The sequence below is a fragment of the Microcaecilia unicolor genome, chromosome 1, assembly GCF_901765095.1.
Source record: "Microcaecilia unicolor chromosome 1, aMicUni1.1, whole genome shotgun sequence".
Classification (NCBI taxonomy): Eukaryota; Metazoa; Chordata; class Amphibia; order Gymnophiona; family Siphonopidae; genus Microcaecilia; species Microcaecilia unicolor.
Genome location: NC_044031.1, coordinates 243,574,611 through 243,599,632, shown reverse-complemented (window position 1 = coordinate 243,599,632; position 25,022 = coordinate 243,574,611). Strand labels below are relative to the sequence as shown.

General features: G+C 43.6%; 1 protein-coding gene across 1 annotated transcript in view; it reads left to right on the top strand.

Moving 5' to 3' along the window:
- LOC115471506 (E3 ubiquitin-protein ligase MARCH6) overlaps positions 1 to 25,022 on the top strand; it is a 350,986-nt gene that overhangs the window by 142,512 nt on the left and 183,452 nt on the right. The window contains exon 9 of the mRNA XM_030205152.1: positions 3,530 to 3,562. Coding sequence (XP_030061012.1) covers positions 3,530 to 3,562 — 33 coding nt within the window. The remainder of the gene's footprint in view (positions 1 to 3,529; positions 3,563 to 25,022) is intronic.

The following is a 25,022-nucleotide window of genomic DNA, read 5'->3' as shown; positions in this document are numbered from 1 at the left end:
TACAGGTGAGTAACTTCACTTTCTCTCTGTAAAGATAAATAACCTTAAACCATTTGGTCTGCCATATGTTCCAGCTTATTAAAGAGAAGTTGTTGCAACAAATCTTAATTGCTTTGCTAGAATCTTGGAGTCTTGTGTGTTTAACAAATAGTCCCCCCTTCACTGTGTTTATAATCAGTAAAGTACCTTGTAGAGCTCTAAAAAACATAAATATCTGATACCCCCTTTAGAAATGTTAAGGAAACATTTCCTCGAAATACTGAAAATTCCTACAGAAGCTCTGCCTCCAATTACAAAAGCTTACTATATCACTGGAGCTAAAACAAAATTTGTGGAGGCTCCAGAATTAAATATTACACAATTTCTTGAATCATCTTTAGAGAACATTACCGAACGTACAACTCTTCTTGCAACCTTTGCCTTCGAAACCGATAGAAATAACGTTTTTAGACTATACTTCAGATGTATTGCTGCTCAGTTCTATGGATGAAAGATACAAGTCTTTCCAGACATTTCTAAATCAACGCAGAAAAAGAGGAGAGAATTTCTGGGACTAAGACCTCGGATTCTCTCACTGGGAGGCACCTTTAAACTGAAATTTGCTTGTAGATGTCTTATTTCCTTAAGTGAAGCTCACTATGCATTTTTTGATCCAGAAAAATTGAGGCAATTTATTATTGCTAAAGAAACAGGTGGTGAAATAACTTTGAGAGCACCATAGGGGAGTAGAAACCGCTTGTAGGGTCTGGATCCTTATCCTCTCATTCTTTTAGAGAATATTTTTTCTCTTATTTTTCTTTTTACAAATACTTTGCATCTTGTTCATTACTTCTGGACTAAGTAACAATGACATTTCCATAAACCTTGATTTTCATGATTAAGGATTTTTTTCTTGTTAAATTTCTTGATTTCCCTATGTTTATATTTTATGTAAATGGATATTTTGAAATTTGAAATAAAAAAAAAACAAAAAACATAAATATCTTTCCTGAGTTCATCAATCTTCCATCACTTGTTTTTCATCGTTGTTAGGGGTTTACTGCTCTAAATCCCTGTTTGCTTATTTCCTAGACCAGTCCAGATGAGTGGCTAACCAGCAGATGGAGGCAGAGAGCAATGAACTTCGGTGACATCAGTTTAAGGGGTTGTGCGACCCTAGAACTCGCCAGTATTTCTTTTCCTCCATCAGATGGTACAGATTGGACTGTGCAGCAAGTTTCTGTGTGTAGCCTGACTTCCCTGGGTGCAGGCTATAGCCTGTGATCCAGAGGTAGTCTCTTGGCTAGTCCACAGACTTCTCTCTCATTTGAGTTTGGAGGGGCTCCCCCCCCAATCCTGACTGAGCTTAGCCTATGGGCTTTTGCTTATTGTGGTTTGGATGACCTGGTACCAGGACTCTAACCTTCAGGTCAGACTCTTTCCTGTGTTCAGTTATGACAGGAAGGTCCCATGGGGCTTTTTGCTAGGGATGATAAGGTCCCTAGGGACCGGCTGCTTTTTTCTCCCCCTTGTTTCATTGTACTTCCCTCTCCTTCCTTGCTGGTAGAGTGGCCCATTAGGGCCTTGGTTTGGGTTTGGGCACTGAGGGGGTGGTATGGGTTTTCTGAACCCTTTTTGTTCGACACCCCACTCCTATTGTCACTTATCCTTCCTGAAAGTTAGCTTGGTGCCTCAGGACAGGAACTTGGAACCTGGTTTTAAAAAGGGAGGGGGGAGTCTAACTTTGAAACAGTTAGTTGATAGCCAGGGTTCAAGCTCTCTTCATGCACTGCCTTGTTGGAGAGGGCTAGAGAGAAGAGGAAGTGGGAGATGAGAGCATTGGTGTTGGGGGAGCCTGAGTGCTTGGGAGTCCTCTGTCAGCCCTTAGGAGCAGATAGGATTTCCGGTGGCACTTTGGGGATATTTATTGGAGGGGGGAGATTGTATAGCTACGTCTTGGTTGGTCTGCACTTGGTTTTGGGAGGCCCTCGCATGCAATAGCTACATTGCTTTTAGTACACCTGTTGTGAGAGTGGGTGGGTTGAAGCAGCTCATCTGTGTTGAGAAATGATTGCTTGGCCGCATATCCTGTGGTGGTGGTGGGATCTTTATGCCAGCAGGATTGGCAGCCATATTTTGTCTGGTGCATGTTTGTTCTGCCAGGTAAGCTATCAGGAACTATTTTAGGAATGCTGATTTGGTGGTGAGGGAGGAAGCTGACAGGAGTCTTGCCAAAAGGACCTCTCTTGTACTGTATAGTTAAGAGAAAAGAAAAGAAAAATCAAAAAGGGAAAAACCTGATCCTACCTTGGAGAGCCCTATGAGCTTGGACTTTCTAATGCTTGTCCTAGGTACCCCCTTTTTTCTTGATGGTGATGGGTTAGAGCAATGGACTTGGAGCCGAGGAAACCTAGTTCAATTCCATTCTTACTACCCCCTTGTGACCCTTAATGGGGCACTTGACTGTTTTAATCTATCGCATACAAACTTAGAGAAAGCCCTCTGGGTACTAATTAGTTTTGCTGATAGAAAGCTGATATGCATATATAATAGCAAGAACAAATTAGAAATATATTTTAAAGTGTTTTCATAATAGAGAAAATGGCGCCAGTAGGTCACCGATCTCTACAATTTTAATCATTGTACCAAATATATTTTTGAAAGAAGTGTCCAAAAGAATAGCCAAAACATTACTTGAAAACAAAACCCCTCAAAAATCAAGAACAGATTTATAATAAAGCAACTTGTATAAAGCACCTATCTTAATGGGCAATATCATTTAAAAAAAAAAGAAAACAAACAAACCTCCCGATTCCAGACATGGACCATGTTTCACAAAGCTGCTTCAGGAACACCATCAGCTGAAAACTGGAAAGTGCTGAACCTCTAAGCTTCTTCAGATGGGACAACTTCACACTGCTTCAGGCACTCAATTTCAAGTTTAAGCTAAAACTTCTCAGATCTGACTTTCCTGAAGAGGGGCCTAGTGATGAGATCATTGGACCTACATGATTCCTCCCTTTGATCTTTCTCATCTCTGTCCTATCCAAACAGTGGAATTCCATTGCATTCCCTTTCCTTTCCTTCTCGCTCTTTATTCTTATTGAAACATACTGTTTTAACATGTTGTAAACCACTCTGACAGATTCAGTCATGGGCAATATATTGAGCTCGTAATAAACTTGAAACTAAATGAATTGTTTGCATGATTTTTCACCTAAAGTTATTTGTTTGTTCTTTTGTTGAATGAATAAATCAAAGTTTATCCTTGCCTGGGGAGTTGATTTCAGTGCCGTTTTTTTTTTTCTCTCTCTCTCATTAGGTATTGGGATTTAATCATGTTTTCAGTATAGATTGTGCTAAAATACAAACCATTTAAGGGTGGTTCACAAACTACTTTGCAGCACTGTATTTAATGTTCCATATTGCATTCTATGACTTTCATAAAATTAATTTTTATAATAGTTCTAATTTGCTAAGCTAATATATAGCACAGTAATGTTGAACATTTTCAGTTCTGATTGTATTTTTATATTTTCTTTTGTTTTAGATGCTTGGTTTAGACGGATCATTGGTTTTCCTGGTGAGTGAAATCAAACTTTGTTTAAAAGTAACCTTCCCTTATTAGCGGATAATGCATTTGTTGCACACAGTACATATTAACTAAATACATCTGGGCTATGTAGAATTTTGCAGTTTTGTTTTGTGAATCTTTTAGTGGATATTTGGTTATGAATTTTGTTTTGACAAATTCACACTGCTGAGTCTGTTGTAGTGAGCTTTTGCTTCCAAATCTTTGATAGGTTTCTGGATCTGTTTATGAAAATAATCACTAAAACAAATGTGTAAAGTAATCAGAATATGGCTCATGGACTTTTCCAACACATCTTTAGCTTTCCTTATGAGATGCGTTCCATCCCCTTAATCATTTTGGTTGCCCTTTTTTGAACCTTTGCTGATTCTGTTGTATCATTTTTTTGAGATACAGCGACCAGAATTGAACGCAATACTCTGTGAGGTTGCACCATTGAGTGATACAAAGGCATTATAATATTCATCTTATTGTCCATCCTTTTCCTAATAATTTCTAGTATACTGTTTGCTTTTTTTGACTGCCACCACACAGTGGGCAGAAGATTTCAGTGTATTGTCCATGATGATACCTACCAGTAGATCTTTTTCTTTGGTACTGACTCCTAAGGTGGATCCTAACATCAAATAAATATGATTTGTATTATTCTTGCATTCGTCCCCATTAAATTTCATCTGCCATTTGGATGCACATTCTTCCCATTTTATATGGTCTTCCTGCAATTTTTCACAATCTGCTTGTGTTTTAACAACTTTGAATAATTTTGTCATCTGCAGATTTAATCACCTCACTTATTCTAATTTCCAGATTATTTATAAATATGTTAAATAGCACCAATCCCAGTGTGGATCCTGAACATTGCCTCCTATCCCATGGCTTTGTAATTTTCTCAGGAGTCTCTCATGAAGGACTTGTCAAAAGCTTTCTAAAAATCTAGATACACTACATCAACTAGCTCTCCTTTATCCCCATATTTATTCTGGCCTTTAAAGAAATGAAGCCAAATTTGTGAGGCAAGACTTCCCTTGTTTGAATCCATGCCAACTGTCCCACCATTAAACCATGTTTGTCTGTGTTCAGTAATTTTATTCGTTGTAACAGTTTCCACCATTTTTCCTAGCACTGAAATCAGACTTGCTGGTCTGTAATTTAATTTAATTTCCTGTATCACTCTTGAAAGCCTTTTTAAACATCGACGTTACATTGGCCACCTTCAGGTACTATGGACAGTTTTAGAGACAGGTTACAGATCACTAACAGGAGATCAGTAATTTCAAATGTGAGTTGCTTCAATACCTAGGGGTGCATACCATCTGGTCCAGGGGATTTACTACTATTTAATTTGTCAATTTGGGTCGGTACATCTTCCAGGTTCACTGAGATTTTTTCAGTTCCTCCGCATTGTCACCCTTGAAAACCATTTCTGGTACAGGTAGATTTCTTATATCATCTTCAGTAAAGACCAAAGCAAAGAATTCATTGTCTCTCCGCTATGGCCTTGTCTTCCCTGAGTGCTTCTTTTGCTCGTTCGTGATCTAATGATCCCACGGATTCCCTCAGTTTTTCTCCTGCTGATATACCTGAAAAAGTTATTACTATTTTATTTATTTGTAACACTTGTATCCCACATTTTCCCACCTATTTGCAGGCTCAATGTGGCTTACATAGTACCGTTGAGGTGATCGCCAATATTGGTATGAACAAATACAAAGTGAGATTGTGGTAGAGTAAAGTTTGTGCGTGACAGTCATATTTAAGAATCATAAGGAGGAAGAGGTAATTTATGTCCAAACAAGTTTTGGTTTTATTGTGTTGCAGAGTTGAGGCATTTAAGTTGGGTTGTTCGGGTATGCCTTTTTTGAACAGGTAAGTTTTTAGTAGTTTCCGGAAGTTTAAGTGGTCATATGTTGGATCTGATTCCAATCATAATTCATTGAGAACTGCAAATTCTGATCAGGGGAATTCAGGTATAGAATCCGATCAATCTTTCAAAGCCTAACCAAGATTGGGTGACAGAGCCGGTGGTGGAAGGCGGGGCTGGTGGTTGGGAGGCGGGGATAGTGATGGGCAGACTTATACGGTCTGTGCCAGAGCCGGTGGTTGGGAGGTAGGGATAGTGCTGGGCAGACTTATACGGTCTGTGCCCTGAAAATGACAGATACAAAACAAGGTGAGGTATACACAAAAAGTAGCACATATGAGTTTATCTTGTTGGGCAGACTGGATGGACCGTGCAGGTCTTTTTCTGCCGTCATTTACTATGTTACTATGTTCACAGCGTTTGGTAGTGCGTTCCATAGTTGTGTGCTTATATAGGAGAAGCCGGATGCGTAGGTTGATTTGTATTTGAGTCCTTTGTAGCTTGGGTAGTGGAGATTTAGGTAAGTTCTTGTTGATCTTGATGTGTTTCTGATTGGGAGGTCTATGAGGTCTGACATGTATCCCAGGGCTTCAGCATTGATGTTTTTGTGAATGAAGGTGCAGATTTTGAACTTAATACGTTCTTTGATTTGGAGCCAGTGTAGTTTTTCTTGTAGGGGTTTTGCGCTTTCGAATCTTTTCAATATATGAGTCTGGCATCTGTATTTTGGGCAGTTTGGAGTTTCTTTATGATTTGTTTCCTTGCATCCCGCATAAATTCCATTGCAGTAGTCTCGGTGGCTTAGTACCATTGATTGTACCAGTTTGCGAAATATTTCCCTTGGGAAGAATGGTTTCACTCGTTTTGAGTTTCCACATAGAGTGGAACATTTTCTTTGTTGTAGCTTTCGCTTGGCTTTCAAGTGTGAAATTTCGATCGATTGTAACTTCGAGTATTTTCAGGCTATATGAGATAGGGAGGGTGTAGTCTGGGGTGGTTATGTTGGAGGGTTTGTTCGTGTTATATTGAATGAGAGGATTAGACAATGTGTTTTTTCGGTGTTTTAGTTGAATTGCATTTGCCCATGAGTTCATGATGTTCAAGCTGATTGTGATTTCTGTTAGGTTATGTCTGTAAGGGATGTATAATGTGACATCGTCTGCATATTTGAAAGGGTTAAGACCTTGATTGGATAAGGATTTGGCTAGTGGGATCATCTTTAGGTTGAAAAGGAGCAGAGAGAGTGGTGATCCTTGAGGTACTCCACAACCTGTTCTCCATGGTGATGATATATTCGAGTTTGATTTTACTTACTACTACTACTTAACATTTCTAGAGCGCTACTAGGGTTACGCAGCGCTGTACAATTGATGTGTTCTAGTTGTTAGGAAACCCTTGATCCAGCTAAGTACTCTTCCACCAATCCCGAAGTATTCTAGGATGCTTAGTAATGTGGTTTACCATGTCGAATGCACTAGACATGTCGAATTGTAGGAGAAGTATGCTTTTGCCTGTTGCTATTTGTTGTTTGAATTTGGCTAGTAGAGTGATTAGTACTGTTTCGGTACTGTGGTTGGAGCAGAATCCTGATTGTGATTCGTGTAGTATTGTGAATTTGTTTGTGTAGTCAGTAAGTTGTTTGATTACTATGCTTTCCATTAGTTTGACTACTACTGGAATTGATGCTACTGGTTGGTAGTTGGTGATATCGTCTGGTTTTTTTTTTCTTTGTATCTTTTGGTATTGGGGTAAGTAGGATGTTGCCGTTTTCCTTTGGGAAGAGACCATGTTGAAGCCTGTAGTTTAAGTGGGATGTGAAGTCTACTATGAAGCATTAGGGAGTGGATTTTAATAGGTAACTGGGGCAGGCATCCAGTTTACAGTGAGTCTTGGAGAACCTATTAATCACTTGGTTGACTTTCAGTGGTGAGCGGAGCGAAGGTTGTCCAGAGTCTGTCCGCTGGGTATTCACCGGGGATTGGGTCCATACACTCGAAGAAGTTATCGATGTCGGTGGTGTTCTGAGGTAGCGTGTTGCGTAGATTTACAATTTTTTCGTTGAAATATTTGGCAAGTGCGTCTGCAGATGGGGTGTTTGTGTTAGTTGTGGTGACCACGGTGGTGTCTAGTAATTTGTTCACGAGTTGGTATATTTTTTTTGTGTCATTGTAGTCTGGCCCTATTTTGGTTTTGTAATATGACCTTTTGGCTTCTTTTGTTGCATATTTGTATTTTCTTTGAATTTGTTTTCATGTGTTGAGTGATTGTTCATCTTTAAATTTTTTCCATGCTCGTTCAAGCTTCCTGGATTGTGTTTTTAGTTTTTTTAGTTCTTCATTGTACCATGGTATTGAATTTTGCCTACGTGATGTTCTTATTTGTAAGGGTGCTGTTTCGTCTAGTATGTTTTTGCATCTTTTGTCCCAATCTGAGAGGTAGTATGTAGAGTCCGTTTGTGCTGTCCATTCATTATTGTACATTTGGTGCCAGAATGTTTCCGGGTCTATTTGGCCTCTTGTGTTGTGTGTTCATGTATGTGGTGTTACCATGGTGTGTTTGTCCATTTGATATCTGATATAATTAGGTTTTGGTCTGTGGACAGTTTGTGTGAGATAAGGTCGAGTGTGTGCCCCTTGATATGGGTTGCTTGGATGTGTGGCAGTTTAAGGTCCCATAGTTGGAGGAATTCCTTGCATTCGTGTGCATTGGTAGAGTTTAGGTCTTCTAGGTGCAGGTTGATGTCTCCCAGTATTAGTATGTTGGGATTAGATACACAGGTGTTAGATATGAAGTCCATAAAGTGCGATTGGCATTGGTTCCAGTTGCCTGGAGGTCTATAAAACAGGACGCAGTTTAGATGGTCAAGTAGGGTGGTGTGGTGTATTCTAATTGATGCTATTTCGAGTTGGGAAGTTATGGACTCGGCAATGGTGAAGTCGGTGAAGTGTGATTGATGGATGAATACTATGCCTCCGCCTCTCTTTTCCTTTCTGGTCCAATGCTTGATTTTGTATCCTGGGGGGCAAAGGTCTTTTTGTTCATGGATCCAAGTTTCATTGATGAAAAGCAGGTTGAGGTTTTCTGATGTGATCCAGTCTGTTGTTGTTGTAGCTTTATTTACTACAGATCTGGCATTAATATATGTTATGTGGATTTTTGTCAGTTGTCGTTTCTTTATTGGTATGGATTTGTTTTGACCTTTCATTCCCTTGTGTTGGGGTTGTCCGTATATTGGTGTTCTTCCTTTGTTTTAATGGTTGTCAGTTTGGTAAGGTGTGGTGCGTCTGAACAGGCTTTGATGGTTATAAAGTGTGGGTAAGGTGTTTTTATCAACGAGTGGGATGGTTAATGTTAGGTGGATCGAGGATAAGGAGTAGATTGTTAGGATCAGTTTGTCTGTGTACATTATAGGTTTGATTTGTTAGGGCTGCTAGTGGTTTGTGTCAGGTGGATACTCACAGTTAGATGTTCAGAAGGATTACCCTGGATTGCAGAGGCTCCCTAGTTGCGTCGTTGGTTTGGGGAAGGAATCTGGAGACCTTTCCAGGCACTGCGTGGGGATTAATTGGCCAAATATATTATTCTGGTGTTGTAGATCCGGTAGGTCCTGGGACAGCGGTATGGCCTGGTCGCATGGGTTATAAGGCCCTGGAGCTTTGTTGGTGGTTGGGTTGAGATCAGAGGGTAGGCGATCAGCTCAGTCTCCTCCGATGTCCGGGACTGGATCTCTCGGGGCCGTTCTCCTGCAGGCCGGTTGGCTGCAGTATGCAATTCGCGCTGCTCTTGCTGCCTCGTTTGCTTCCCGTAACGATTCGCCACCTGGATCGCCCCTGCATCTCCCTCACTTACTGTCTCTGTTGTTCCTGCGGTGACCCGCTTACACGTTGTCGGGTCTCCCGAGCGGCTTGGTCCTCTGGGCTCCCATGCTTCTTGGGTGGTCTAGTCTGTCATGGGCTCTTTTTCTTTTCTTTTGATGTCGGCGGCTGACGGGTGGGGGTCCAAGTCAGGAGCTGCTGGGATGATCCAGGCGATCCCTGCCTGGCGGGCCCCTTGCAGCGTGGAGATTCCATCGGCTTCCCGAGCAAGGGCAGGTGTCAGACAGTCTGGTCGGCCGGGCTGGCAGTCCTAACCTATCTGGGTCCATGTGGTAGCCCCAACTGTGGCTCCACTGGCCTTTCCACGGTGGGCAGAGGGCTGGCGCTGAACAGGCCATGAGTTTTTGTTTCTGTGGCAAGCTTCTCTTTTAGCCTTCTTTATCAGTGCTTTGCATCTAACATGCCAGTGTTTATGTTGCTTCTTTTTTTTCTTCATTTGGATCCTTTTTACATTTTTTTAAAGATCGTTTGGCACTAATAACCTCTTTAACTTCACCTTTTAACCTGTCTTGTATGGGAATTCTGTGAGCCCTTGGGTCCTGCTGGAGGCGGAGGTAAAGGTAATCGCTGGCCTCCAAAGGACAGCCGAACAACCCCTAGACTTCACCCGCGGCGACCGCCGTTCACCGGGAGTTGAGCTCCCAGCTGCAGGTGGCCAACGGGACTTCTGGATCCGCAGGGTTGGCGGACTGGCCAGACGAGAGAGGCAGGAGCAAGTGAGGATAGTCAGGAACAAGCAGTGGTCAGGGCTGGCAGCAAGCGAGGATTATCAGGAGCAAGCAGTGGTCAAAATTAGGCGAAGGTCCAAAATCAGGAACACATACAAAAGGTCCAAGTGCACTGCAACTACTCAGGAACGAAATAGAAGCCGAAGGACTGAAGGCAAGGCTTTAAATAGGGAGGCAATCAGTCAACCATTCTCAGCTGAATCCAACATGGCTACCCCCACAGGAGATCTCTAAGGACCAAATATGGGCTTCCTTCCTGTCCTCATTACTCCAAGATGGCTGGACCCCCTGAGCTAACCAAGATGGCCGCTGCCATTGATCCAACCCAGATGACGGCTGCCAGAACTAGGAAACCGAAACAGACCTTCCTAAGCCTGATCCTTGTCCCTTTCCGATGGAACTGCAGAAGGACCTAGTTGGGAGGAGCGTCGAACGGGTGAGGGACGTGACAGTACTATTCAGGCTGTCATTCACTATTCTTTTTTTTTTTTTTTTTTTAATATTGTTTATTAGCACAACTTCATACAATGCAAGATATTGTGACCACAGCATTGAGAAAACAAAAACCTTTTCACAGAGAAACTGTTATCTAACAAAGAAGAAAATATCAAATCTGCTCAAACATATGCAGAACCTATGATTTTCATTTTTCTCCCCCCCTCCCCTCCCTCTTCCTTTGCTTCCAAACAAACTCTCCAACTGATTCCCCTCCCCCACCCTCCCCTAACAATTCAAAATCCTGCTTTTTGCTGTGGAAGTAAGTAAGTCCCAGAACGGTGACCAAACCTTACAAAAACGGTCTCCCCTTGCAGAGGCCAGGTCCCGGACCCTCTGTTTCTCCACTGAACAGCACTGCATCATGGCGCTACGCCAGTGTGATGTACAGGGGGCTTCTCGTGTTATCCATTGCTGCAAAATTGTTCTTTTCCCCATCAACACAGCTCTCCTTAAAAAAGCCCTCAGGCCTTCTGGTGGCGGCCCTTGCACCAGAAAGGTATCAAATAGTTGGCCTGGAGTAGGCCTCCACCGTACCTTCCACATGGCCGACACCTGTCCGCCCATTGCCAGCCAAAATGAGCGCACCAATGGACATGACCAAAACATGTGTCCCAGGGATGCTCCCGGGCCCCCACATTTAGGGCAATCATCTGACTCTCGCAAAGTTGCTCTGAAAGCTCTGTGGGGTGAAATATGGAGGCGCAGCAAGAATTTGTAGTTCATCTCTGTCCATGCTGCATTCTCAGTCACTCCCTGAGACGATTTCAAACAAATCTCCAGCTGTTGTGATGTCAAACACCAACGAAGCTCTTTGGACCATCTATCGCATATGAGAGTAGTGTCCAATGGTGTTAGAGAGTCTCGCAAGCAGCTATGGTAGTATTTCAGTGGAGTTCTCTGCTGCGCCTCCGGCCCCAACAAAGCGTCCTGCAATTCCCACACACCCCTGGCCAGGGAACCGTCCGGCAACGAAAGGACATAATGACTTAGCTGTAGGTATGCAAATGTATCGCCCCCTTCCAGACCAAACTCCTCACATAAGGTCTGAAACGGTTTCATTAACCCCTGCTCTGTTACTACCTGAAATAGAAACAGGATCCCTCGCGCCGACCATTTTTTAAATAGGGTCGAGGACCCTCCCTCTGGGAATGCCAGGTTACCCCGGATTGGCAACAGAGGCGACACCGATCTATCCCATTTATAGGTTTTGCTTATCCAGTGCCATGTTTTTCTTAAAGGATTCAAAATGTATTTGTAAGGACCCAGAGGGGGTAACTGGTTTGTTGGCGCCTGTAACCAATATGCAAAGTGTAGTGGTTCTGTCAGAGCAGTCTCAATCCCAGTACATGAAAAGTGTTCAGTGGTTCGGAACCAGTCCGACAGGTGGCGTAAACAACTGGCTATCGAAAATAATTTCAGGTCCAAAAGTCCTAGTCCCCCTTTCCCTTTCGGCCGCATCAATGTCTTGATCCCAATACGTGCTCTCTTTCCTTGCCATAGGAACCCATTAAGCTGTCTCTGAAGCCATGTGTCCTCTTTACAACTCGGAATGAGCGGAAGCATTTGTAAAATATATGTCCACTTAGTGAACAGGATAGAGCTATTCGTCCTTGTAGTGATAGGGGTAACCCCCTCCACCCCCGCAGTGTTGTTACTAGCTTATCTTTTAGTGGACCAAGGTTTATCTCAGCTAACCGGGAAAGATCAGATGGGATTAGCACACCTAGGTATCTGACCACCCCCTCTGCCCATTGGAACGGGAAGTCTCCCACCCACGCCTCCCTCACCACAGATTGAACTGGGAGAGCTACTGACTTATGTAAATTTAGAGAAAGACCAGAAAAAAAACCAAACTCCTCTATGACCTCTATCAGGTGAGGGACCGAGATGGTAGGCTGAGTGAGGGTCAGTCATTCACTATTCTTAACATATGGTCTGGGTTTCCATGTCCATGCCTGTTTTAAAATCCTAACCTTTGCGCCTGACCCTCTTCAAACATTTCCCTCTTTTTATCATGGTTGCCCTTTTAGAAATTAAATGCTGGTACAGTAGATTTCCTTTATGACTTCACTCATATAGTAGCTCAAATTTGACCATGTTCTGATCACTGTTTCCCAGCAGACCCCAACACTGTTACTCTCGTACTAGGCCCTGCATTCCACTAAGGACTAGATCTAAAACAGCTTCCCTTCTTTTCGGTTGCTGGACCACTTACTCTAAGAAGCAGTTATTTATTACATCTAGAAATTTTACCTCCCTAGCACTACCTGATCTAGTCAATATTGGGGTATTTGAAATCTCTCCTTTTTAAATGTTACCCACGTGTTATGGATCGATAGTCACTGAAGAGCAACACTGGTCAACACAACTGCCCAAACCCGCAAAAAGAATGGAAAAAAAGTGGAGAAAAATGACCTCAGTCAAAAAAAACGCATGGCCTTCAAAACACGAATTAGCCAGCTCTATATTCATTGGTCAAAAAAAAAACTCCACTTAAATATCTCCTTCATTTCAAAATGTCCCAAACAGTGACTACAGTTACATATGTGTTTGCATGTCAAATGGTGCTTAGATGATGACTCTGGCTGTAAAAAGTAAGGCCGGTGCTGGGCGGGCTTGTACAGTCTGGGTCCCGCATATGGCAGTCCAGTTTAAGATGGGCTGGAGAGGGCTTCGATAGAAACTCCAGTAATTTGGAATGTGAGGACAGTGCCAGGTAGACTTTTACAGTCTGTGTCTTGCAAATGACAAGACAGATTTGGGTAGACTTGAGTGGGCTTTGACAGCAACTCCAGTAGTTGGCGCATAAGGACTGAGCCGGGCAGACTTCTACGGTGTATGTCCCAAAAACACCAAAGATAGACTATGGTCAAGTATATAATATCACATTCATTGTTGATTTTAATCATAAATTGATAATGATTATGAATGTTGGGCAGACTGGATGGACTGTTCAGGTTTTTATCTGCCGTCACTTATTGTGTTATACTATTATAATAAGTGCAGGTCTGTCTTTAGTGCTTTCCGAAAATTTAGGTGGTCGATCGTGGTTTTTACTGCTTTTGATACTGCGTTCCATAGTTGTGCACTGACGTAGGAAAAGCTGGATGCATAGGTGGATTTGTATTTGAGTCCTTTGCTGCTTGGGTAGAAACAGAGAAAAAATGTAGGCAGATAAAGGCCATGTGACCTATCCAGTCTGCCCATCTAATTTATTTATTTTATTTTGACATTTCTACCTTGCATTTTCCCAAGAAAGCTCAGGTTCAATGTGGCTTACATAACAAATTAAGAAGAAGCATTACAAGACAATATTAATAAAAGAATACAACTATTAAAGTATTTTCATATTAGCTAAGTACAGATCTAAAGAAGTGGGCTTGAAGTAAACTTCTGAATGGCATATAATCAGCTGAGTGTCTGATATACTTGAGTAATGAGTTCCAGCATTTGGCACTTTGGTACAAAAAATTAGCATTATGGATAGTTTTGTAGGTTGTTTTTATAACTTGGGAAATGTAATATGAGATATTCTCTAGATGATGAGGTGGCATTTAATGGTGGTAACTTAATGAGATCTATTATAAGATGGTAAGATACCATAAAGAATCTGATGAAGAACACAGAGCTTAAATGAAATTATTTCATTAATAGGTAACTAATGTAGATCTTTAAGAAGAGGAGATGCGTTAACGTAACGTGGTGATCTGTATATAAGGCGAGCAACTGCGTTTTGTGCAGTTTGTAGTTTTCTTATGAGACTCCTCTTAATGCCTGCATAAATGGAATTGCAGTAGTCAAATTTAATTAAGAGTAACGCTAAGCAAAAGTGCAAAAGACATCTTGAAAAGATTAGTCTTAATTATTTATTATTATTATTATTACATTTGTATCCCAAATTTTCCCACCTTTTTGCAGGCTCAATGTGGCTTACATATCACCCACCGTTAACGGTGTTAGCCGATTCCGGTCTGAACAAATACATAATATGAATGAATACAAAGTGATATTGTGGTAGAATGAGGTACATGTATGGTAGGTACAATTGGGGGGAAACTTAGGGAGGGAAAGGGGGAAGAAGGATCAGGTAATGTCCGTTACGGTCTTTGGTTACATTGTGTCGCAAGTGTCCAGGTATTTTTATGTTGGGTCGGTGGGGTATGCTTTTCTGAACAGGTCTGTCTTTAGTGTTTTCCGAAAATGTAGGTGGTCGATCGTGGTTTTTACTGCTTTTGATAATGCGTTCCATAATTCTGTGCGCTTAGGTAGGAAAAGCTGGATGCATAGGTGGATTTGTATTTGCAGCTTGGGTAGTGGAGGTTTAGGTATGATCGTGCAGATTTTGTGGTGTTTCTGCTTGGCAGGACGATAAGGTCTGTCATGTATCCCGGTGCCTCGCCGTAGATAATTTTATGGACAGTTGTGCAGACTTTGAAAGTGATATGTTCTTTGATTGGTAGCCAATGCAGTTTTTCTCAGAAAATTCTTTCGTTTCCACCATGAATTAGACGTTCAAGAGCACTTTGGAAATTTGGCAATCAAAAGAAAGAAACTGATCAATTAAGATCCCCAAAACTTTAATTGTTGAATCCAAAGAATAAGTAACATTATCATTCTTAAAATTTGAGATGATTATTGGGTGGTAAGGGCTAGTTGCTATCATATATTTCATTTTATCAGTATTAAGTTTCAATTTGAAATTAAGAGCCCAGGTTTCTATTAAATCGATACGATACCTGCTTTGATTGTGTTTTGAAATCTCATGTAATTCTTTGAATGGTATATAAATTGTAATATCAGCATATATGAATGCTGAAAACCCGTTTGATTCTAGCAAATGACCTAAAGGGATCATCATGATGTTAAAATAGGTGACAGAGGAGAACTCTGTAGCACTCCACTACAAGAAACCCATGACGACGAGATAGTACCCTGTTGCTTAACTTTGTAAGACCTGGATTTTAAAAATTCAGAGAACCATTTTAAGACTGTTCCACAGATTCCATAATAGTCAAATATGTTTAAAAGGATGTCATGATCTACTATGTCAAATGCACTAGACATGTTGAATTGGAGAATTAAAACTTAGTTGCCTAATTCTCATCTAAGATTGGCTACTAATGTAGTAAGAACAGTTTCAGTACTATACAAGGGCCTGAAACCCAACTGATTTTTATGTAGAATTGAATGATGCTGAAGATATTCCATTACCTGATGAGTGATTAGCCCATTTAAAACTGTGACTAATAGAGGTATTGAGGCCACTGGTCTGTAGTTAGAAACAATGCTAATGCAAAGTTGACTATTTTTTGGAATCAGCGTTAAGATTCTCCAAGGGCAAGCAGGCTTCTATCTTCACAAGTGGGTGATGCCGATCCATGTCGTCCTGTCCAGCATTTTACCAAAGCTAAAAAGAGAGCATTGTGGAGCACAAGCCACTGCGCATGCATAGGTACCTTCCCGTCTGTCATGCAAATGCAGTCTCAGTTCTCCTTTTTCCATGTGAGGAGAAGGTGCTGTTTTTTTTGTCCTCTCTTCACTTGCCCGTTTTTTTGAGAGCTATTTGTGCCTTTCAGCTATTTTACATAGTAACCTACTAAATGACGGCATAAAAAGACCTGCATGGTCCATCCAGTCTGCCCAACAAGATATACTCATATGTGTATACCTTACCTTGATTTCTACCTGCCCTTTTCAGGGCACAGACCGTACAAGTCTGCCCAGCAGTATTTCCCGCCTCCCAACCACCAGTCCCGCTTCCCATCACCGGCTCTGGCACAGACCTTATAAGTCTGCCCTCCACTATCCTCTCCTCCCAACCCCTCTTCCCTCACCTGCTCTCTTTGGCTCCTTTTATTTGACCTTTTTACCCTTCCTTTAATTTCTTTATATTAATTTTGCCCGGTTTTTAGTTTTATTTTTTTCTGTCATCAGGCCACTTTTTTATTCCCTGACTTTGGTTGGGGCTCTCCCTTTGGTTTTTCTCTATGCTTTGCCCCTTTTTTGGGCACCGTTGAGCAGTTTAATTTAGCTGACAAAGTTTTTTCCGTCCATGTCCACGAAGATTGCCAGTGGCCTCAAGAGCTGTACCCGGTGCAATTGGGATATCTCGGGAAAAGACACCTATTCTTTTCTGTCTGCAGTGTCTTGGGCCTGACCATAGCCCTGCTAACAGTGTTCTGTCTGTGCATGAAGAAGAGAACCCAGGCTTCCTGAGAGGCTCAACGAGAGAGGATTTTTGTAGCCAAGTCTGGTTCCTTGGCGTTGGCATCGACATAGAGTATCGTATCAGTATCGGGAGCGTCAGTAAGCATGGCTGCTTCTAGATTAGACACTGGGAGCAGTAAGGCATCGAGTGGGTCTCCCCCTGTTTCGAGGCTTTCTGCTGTGCAGACCCCCCAGGACAGTCCATCATTGGACCCAACCCAAGGAGACATGAGGATTTAATGTCATCCTTGTCAGCACTGAGGAGCCTTGGTGACACACTTTGGGCGAAGGCCAAGAAGCGTCGTCATCGGTCACCTACTATGCATGGTGCCGGGAGCTCTGGAGCATTGAAGGATTCGGCACCCGAGAAGCATAGGCGCCAGCTGAGATTCGCTCCCATGTCGACCAGTGGTTCTGCAACCTGCGCTTCAGCTGGCACCCCAACTTCTCCCAGTGTCTGCCCTCAATGAGCGCATCTGGGCCTTGCTTCCTGAGCTGCTGAATGGCCTTATGCAACGTTATGCATCAGTATCAGGGGTGTTTACACTTACCTTACTTCCTGTTGCAGCAGCACCTGGCCTTCAGCCTGCGGTGTGGCTTCTGGCGCTGATTGCGGCCTCGGTGTCTACTGTCACCAAAGCCAGCACACCCTCGATGTTGGTGGAGGAAGCTTCGTCGGACTTGAGATGGGAGTTGACTTCTCAACAGCACTCTCAAGGACATGGTTCCTCAGCATCAAGGCAGGTTTGGTTTCGGCGGTCCCATAGGGAGATAACTGTGCAACACAGAGGAGGGGCGCTCATGGGATTCAGAAGAAGATCCCAGATACTTTATCTCGCATGAGTCTTATGGGATTCTCTCCGAACTCTCCTCTCCACCTGAAAGGAGACAGTCTCTGCCAGAGAGCATTTTATTTTCATCTTTTGTTAAGGAAATGCTTGAGGCCATTCCATTTCCTTTGGAAGTGGAGGATGAGCCCAGGACCAAGATATTTGAGATCCTGGACTATACATCTCCTAAGGAGGCAGTGACTGCATCTCTCCACGAGGTACTTAAGGAAGTCCTTGTTGGGGACTGGGAGTCCCCTCTGTCGGTCCCTATTATGCCCAAGAAGATTGACACCTAGTATCGATCCACGGTACATCTGGTTTTGATAGGCCTCAGATGCCATACAATTCATGGTGATGGAATGTGCTCTCAAAAGAGCCAGGAGTACTAGGGGGCTATACCTTGGCGCTCCCAGTCAGAGAAGCTAGAACCTTGGATTCTTTTGGGAGGAAGATGTAGCAGGCTTCAGTGCTCATCTCCCATATACAATTCTACCAGCTCTTCATGAGTGTCTACTTATGAAACGTGGTTTGACAGCTGTTGTACTTGGTGGATGTGCTCCCTCCAGTGCAGGCTGAGCCTTTTTGCCAGTTGGTCAAGCATCAGAACGCGTATTTAAAGTTCTTGGCCGGGGCACTTACGACACTTTTGATGTGGCATCTGCTTAAAGTATAGCAATGTGCAGACTCTCATGGCTACGTGTTTGACTTGGAACACTCTGTTCAGCAGCAATTGGTGGATGCCCCATGCAGGGGGGGATAACCTTTTTGGAGAGAAGGTTGAGGAGGTCGCTGACCAAATCAAGAAGCATACTGATACCATCTCTTCTCTCTCCCGCCGGGCACCTTCTGCATCTGCCTCCTCAACTAAGAGGATTTGTGGCAAGCCTAGTAGCAGTTCCTACTACTAATCTAGGCATAGGTACACTCCTTTGGCTCGCCAGCTTACTGAGGCTCAGCCACAATGTGCTTGTTCACGTCAACAGTGTTCCCCTATGTCCCTGCTGCTCCCCAGGCAAAGCAAGGGGCGAATTCAGTAAAAGTGTCCATCCCGGACGACTTGCCGGTTGGGGGAGGGGGGGGGGGGCTAAAATTTTTCACAAAAGTTGGCCTCTTGTAACTTCCAACCAGTGGGTTCTTCAAATAGTCCATCTCTGATACACCCTCAATTGGCATCTCAATCCTCCAAATTGCCCACCGAGCGCTCATTCATTCAGCTCTCAGCACAGGCAGCTACGTGCAGAGGAACTCTCCATCCTCCTTAAGGCCCATTTGGTTGAACCCATTCCACCAGGGGAAGAAGGGCAGGGATTCTATTCCAGGTACTTCCTTGTGCAGGACAAGACAGGGGGGATGCGTCCCATCCTAGACTTAAGGGCCCTGAACAAATTTCTAGTCTGAGAAAAGTTCAGGATGGTTTCCCTGGCCACCCTTCTCCCAATGATTCAGAAAAATGATTGTCTATGCTCTCTGGAGTTAAAGGATGAATATACTCGCATCCGATAATTCCAGCCCACCGGAAGTATCTTCTATTTCAGTTGGGAGTGTATCGCTTGTTGCCTTTTGGCCTTGCATCAGCTCCCAGGGTCTTCACCGAGTGTCTAGCGGTAGGTGCAGCTTTGCTATACAAACTGGGAGTCCATGTGTTCCCATATCTCGACGATTGGCTGGTGAAGAGGAACTCAGAAGATGGTGCTCAGGAGTCCATGCAGATGACTATTCGGGTGCGTGCGCTACTAGGGTTCCTTTTAAACTACCCCACGTCCCATCACCCTGCTCGACAAACAGAGGATTCGAGCCTACCTCCCTGAGACGACAGTTTGGTCTCTCTGGCATCCAAGGTCGCATCTCAGCAGGTCACAGCTCTGCAGATATTGAGATTGTTGGGGCACATGGCTTCCACAGTGTATGTTACACCCATGACATGTTTTCACATATCATCAGCTCAATGGACCCTGGCTTCTCAATGGTATCAAACCACAAGGAGTCCAGAAGATGTCACCCAAGTGTCCCCAGAGCTTGTACACTCTCTTCAGTGATAGACAATTCAATTCAATTTGACTCAGACTTCATTCCAAATTCCTCAGCCATAATAGGTGCTGACAATGAATGCATCTCTCCTGGGATGGGGAGCTCATGTAGATGGGCTTCACACTCAAGGTGCTTGGTCCGCCCAGGAGTGTTGGACGATCTGGAACATTCTAAAGGCTTTCAGAGGTTGACTATCTCACCAAATTGTTTTCATCCAGACAATCAGATTTCAATGTATTACACCAACAAGCGGGAACACCAGATCACACCATCTGTGTCAGGAGGCTGTCCGAATGTGGCATTGGGCTCACCAATACAGCATGTTCCTTCAAGTCACTTATCTGGTGTGCGCAGACAATACCCTGGCTGACAGGCTGAACTGGATAATGCAACTGCACGAGTGGTCTCTCAATATGTGCATAGCCCGCAAGGTCTTCCAAGCGTGCGGCACCCCCTAAGTGGATTACTTTGCCACTCAGATCAACCATAAGTTTCCTTCGTCCTGTTCCAGGCTTCAGGCCCACGACAGACTAGCGTTGGATGCCTTCCTTATCAACTGGGGGACAGGTCTTCTTTATATATATCCTTCAATACCTCTAGTGGGAAAATCTTTGTTGAAATTCAAGCAAGACAGCGGGACCATGATTCTGATCGTGCCATACTGGCTGCGGTAGATATGGTAGAACCTGTGGAACTTGGAGTGTTTTCCGACCCTCATTACTCAGAACGAGGGGTCACTTCTACATCCCACCCTCCAGTCTCTGACTTTCACAGCTTGGATGTTGAGAGCCTAGAATTTGCTTCCTTAGGTCTCTCAGAGGGTGTCTCCCGTGTCTTGCTGGCTTCCAGGATAGATTTCACTAAGAGGTGTTACTCTTTTAAATGGAGGTGGTTGGCCGTCTGGTGTCAGACCAAGGTCTTAGATCCCCTTGCTTGCCCTACACACACACCTATAAGAGTCTGGTCTCAAGGCCAACTCCGTAAGGGTTCACCTTAGTGCAATTAGTGCTTATCAATGTGTAGAAGGTAAGCCCATCTCTGAACAGCCTCTAGTTTGCTTCATGAGAGGTTTGCTTTTGTCAGAACCCCCTGTCAAACCTCCACCAGTGTCATGGGATCTCGTCGTTCTCACCCAGCTGATGAAAGCTCCTTTTGAACCACTGAAATCCTGCCAACCGAAGTTCTTGACCCGGAAGGTTGTTTCTTGGTGGCTGTTACTTCAGCTCGTAGGATTCGTGAGCTTCAGGCCTTAGTAGTGGATGCACCTTATACTAAGTTTCATCACATCAGTGTAGTCCTCCGCACGTACCCTAAGTTCCTGCCGAAGGTGGTGTCAGATTTCCATCTGAACCAGTCGATTGTCTTGCCAGCATTCTTTCCCTGACCTCATGCCCATCCTGGCAAAAGCAGCTTGCACACTTTGGATTGCAAGAGAGCATTGGCCTACTACATGGAGCGGACAGGGCCACAGAGACAGTTCGCCCAAATTTTGTTTCTTTTGATCCGAATAGGATGGGGGTCGCTGTTGGGAAACGCACCATTTCAGTTTGGCTGGCAGATTACATTTCTTTCAGTTATGCTCAGGCTGGGCTGATCTTGGAGGGTCATGTCACGGCTCATAATGTCAGAGCCGTGACTGCGTCATAGCCCACTTGAGATCAGCCTCCATTTGCAAAGCTGCGATGTGGTCTTATTTATTTATTGCATTTGTATCCCACATTTTCCCACCTATTTGCAGGCTCAGTGTGGCTTACATTATTCCGTAATGGCGATCGCCATTTCCGGCATGAGGAAATACAAATTGGTATTGCATTAAATGTTCATAAGTGAACTAGTAGATTAGTAGTCAAGTATAGAGAATTTATTATCAGGATAAGAAATAGAGTGGTGTAGCATTAAAGTTCATTCGTGACAAGTTGATGAGGCAATCAGGTATAGAGAGTTTGGTTATGTCCAGTTCTGGTATAAGTTTCGTTGACTGGCATTTAGGATGGGTCGTTGTGCTATGCCCTGTTGAACAGGTTGGTTTTTAGTAATTTTCGGAAGTTTAAGTCAAGTCATGCATTGTTTTTATGGCATATGGTAGCGCATTCCATAGTTGCGTACTTAATGTAGGAGAAGCTGAACGTATATGTTTTATATTTTAGTTCATTGCAGCTGGGGTAATGGAGATTCAAGAATGTGAGTGACTTTTTGTATTCCTGGGTGGTAAGTCTATGAGGTCTGACATGTAGACCGGGGCCTCGCCGTGAATGATTTTATGAACTAGAGTACGGATCTTGAACGCAATACGTTCCCTGAGTGGGAGCCAGTGCAATTTCTCTCTTAGGGGCCTGGCACTTTCAAATTTCATTTTTCCAAATGAGTCTGGCTGCTGTGTTTTGGGCAGTCTGGAGTTCCTTGATGATTTGTTCTTTGCATCCGGCATAAATTGTGTTGCAGTAATTGTACCAAGTTGCGGAATACTTCCCTTGGGAAGAAAGGTTTTATTCTTTTGAGTTTCCGCATTGAATGGAACATTTTCTTTGTTGTATTTTTCGCATGGCTTTCTAGTGTAAGATTTCGGTCAATTGTTACTCTGAGAATTTTCAGGTTGTCTGAAACAGGAAGGGAGTTGTTTAAGGTGTTTATAGTGGTGGGTTTGTTCGTGTTATATTGTGATGAGAGGATGAGACATGGAGGGGCATAATCGAACGTGAACACCCATCTCCATGGGCATCTATGTCCGAGAACGGGTACATGAAGGCGGAACAGACCGTATTTTCGAAAAAAAAAAAAAAAGGACGCCCGCCTTTTTTCTTCGATAATACGGTTTGTGCCGGGCAAATGCATCGGATGTGTGCGGATTTGAGCTGGGCGGTTTCGTTTTTCAGCAATAATGGAAACCGAAGGCGCCCAGCTAAAAAACGAACAAATCCAAGGCATTTGGTCGTGGGAGGGGCCAGGATTCGTAGTGCACTGGTCCCCCTCACATGCCAGGACACCAACTGGGCACCCTAGGGGGCACTTGTAAAAAAAAAAAAAATACCTCCCTAGTCCATAGCTCCCTTCCTTTGGGTGCTGAACTCCTCAAATCCCCCCCCAAAACCCACTACCAAAACCCATACACCATTACCATAGCCCTTATGGCTGAAGGGGGCACCTAGATGTGGGTACAGTGGGTTTTGGGGGCGGTTTGGAGGACTCCCATTAACCACCACAAGTGTAACAGGGGGCCTGGGTCCCCCTGGGTGAAGTCCACTGCACCCACTAACAACGGCTCCAGGGACCTGCATACTGCTGTGATGGAGCTGGGTATGACATTTGAGGCTGGCATACAGGCTGGAAAAAAAAGTTATTAAAGTTATTTTTTTTTGGTAGGAGGGGGTTAGTGGCCACTGGGGGAGGTCATCCCCGATTCCCTCCGGTGGTCATCTGGACAGTTGGGGCACTTTTTGGGGACTTGTTCGTGAGAAAAAAGTGTCCAGAAAAAGTGACCCAACTTCTCGCTAAAAACACTTTTTTCTTTTTTCCATTATCGGCCGAGGGCGCCCATCTCTGCTCGGTCGATAAACACGCCCCAGTCCCACCTTCACCACGCCTCCGACACGCCCCCGTCAACTTTGTTCGTTCCTGTGACAGATTGCAGTTGGAGGCGCCCAAAATCAGCTTTTGATTGTACCGATTTGGGCGCCCACCGGAGAAAGACGCCCATCTCCCGAATTGGGTCTCAATATGGGCGTTTTTCTCTTTCAAAAATAAGCTGGATTGTGTTTTTTTTTCTGCGTTGTTTTAATTGAAATGCATCCGCCCATGAATTCATGATTTGGAAGCTGGGATTGATTTAATTTGTGATTTCTGTTAGATCATGTTTGAACGGGATGTAGATCATAACATCATCTGCATAGATGTAAGGATTGAGGCCTTGGTTGGATGGCGAACTGGCTAGAGGTGTCATCATTAGGTTGAAAAGGGTTGGTGAGAGTGGTGATCCTTGGGGTGCTCCGCATTCTGGTTTCCATGGTAATGTGTTCGAATTGGATATTACATGGTATGGTCTTGCGGTCAGGAAGCCTTTGAACCAATTAAGTACGCTTCCTCCAATCCCGAAGTATTCTATGATGTTTAATAGTATTTTATGGTTTACCATGTCGAATGCGCTTGACATGTCGAATTGTAGGAGGAGTACACTGTTGCCAGTTGCAATTGCTTGTTTGAATTTGGTTAGGAGAGTGATTAGTACTGTTTCAGTGCTGTGATTGGAACGGAATCCTGATTGTGATTCATGTAATATTGAGAATTTGTTTAAGTAGTCGGTGAGTTGCTTGGTTACCATACTTTCCATTAGTTTGGTTGCTAGGGGAATAGATGCTACCGGGCAGTAGTTGGTTATGTCATTTGCTTTTTTTCTTTGAATCTCTAGGTATTGGGGTGAGTAGTATGTTTCCTTTATCTTTAGGGAAGAGTCCGTGTTGTAACATATGGTTTAGGTGCAGCGTGAGGTCTGTTATGAAGCTTGGGGGGGGCGGATTTTATTAGGGTGTTAGGGCATATGTCCAGTTTGCAGTGGGATTTGGTGGGTGATGGTTTCATCGGTGAGTAGATCGAAGTTTGTCCAGATTCGGTCTAATGGATAGTCATCGGGGATTGGGTCCAAATGATCAATGAATTTTTCGTGGTTGGTGGTATTGGTTAATAGGGTGGTTAGCAGCTTTATAATTTTTTCATTGAAATATTTAGCAAGGTTTTCTGCTGATGGGGTGTCTGTGTTGGTTGTGGTGACTGGTGTGGTATCAAGTAGTTTGTTCATGAGTTGGAAAAGTTTATGCGTGTCTTTGTAGTCTGGCCCTATTTTGGTTTTGTAGTATGATCAGTCCACACATTCACATCATACTACTGCCTTGAGCTGGATACCCGATGCGACAGTCGGTTTGGACAGTCAGTCTTGCTGAATCTGTTTGGGGTCTAGAATCCAACTCCACCCTCGTAGGCCCATTTTATTCTGTTCCAGGCTGCACTCTCATTCAGATTGTATATAGTTTCAGGTTAATCTGTAGTATGTCCTCGCCATTGCGAGGCCCAATTGACCATTGTTTGTTGTTTTTGTTGAGCCTGGATGCTAGGGATTCCCCACTTGTGAGAAGATAGAAGCCTGCTTGTCCTCAGAGAAAGCGAAGATACTTACCTGTCCTCAGGTGTTCTCTGAGGACAGCAGGTTTCATATTCTCACTGTCCTTCCCACCTCCCCTTGGAGTTGTCTCCTTGGTTATTTTTATTTTATTTTTTGTTTTATTGTTAAACTGAGGACACCACATTCATGCAGTGGGCAGGAAGGCACTCATGCATGTGCAGTGGAGTGCGGCTCTCATTCCACAAATATCTCTTTAGCTTTGGCAAAATGCCGGACCGGGTGACGTGGATTGGCGTCACCCACTTGTGAGAATA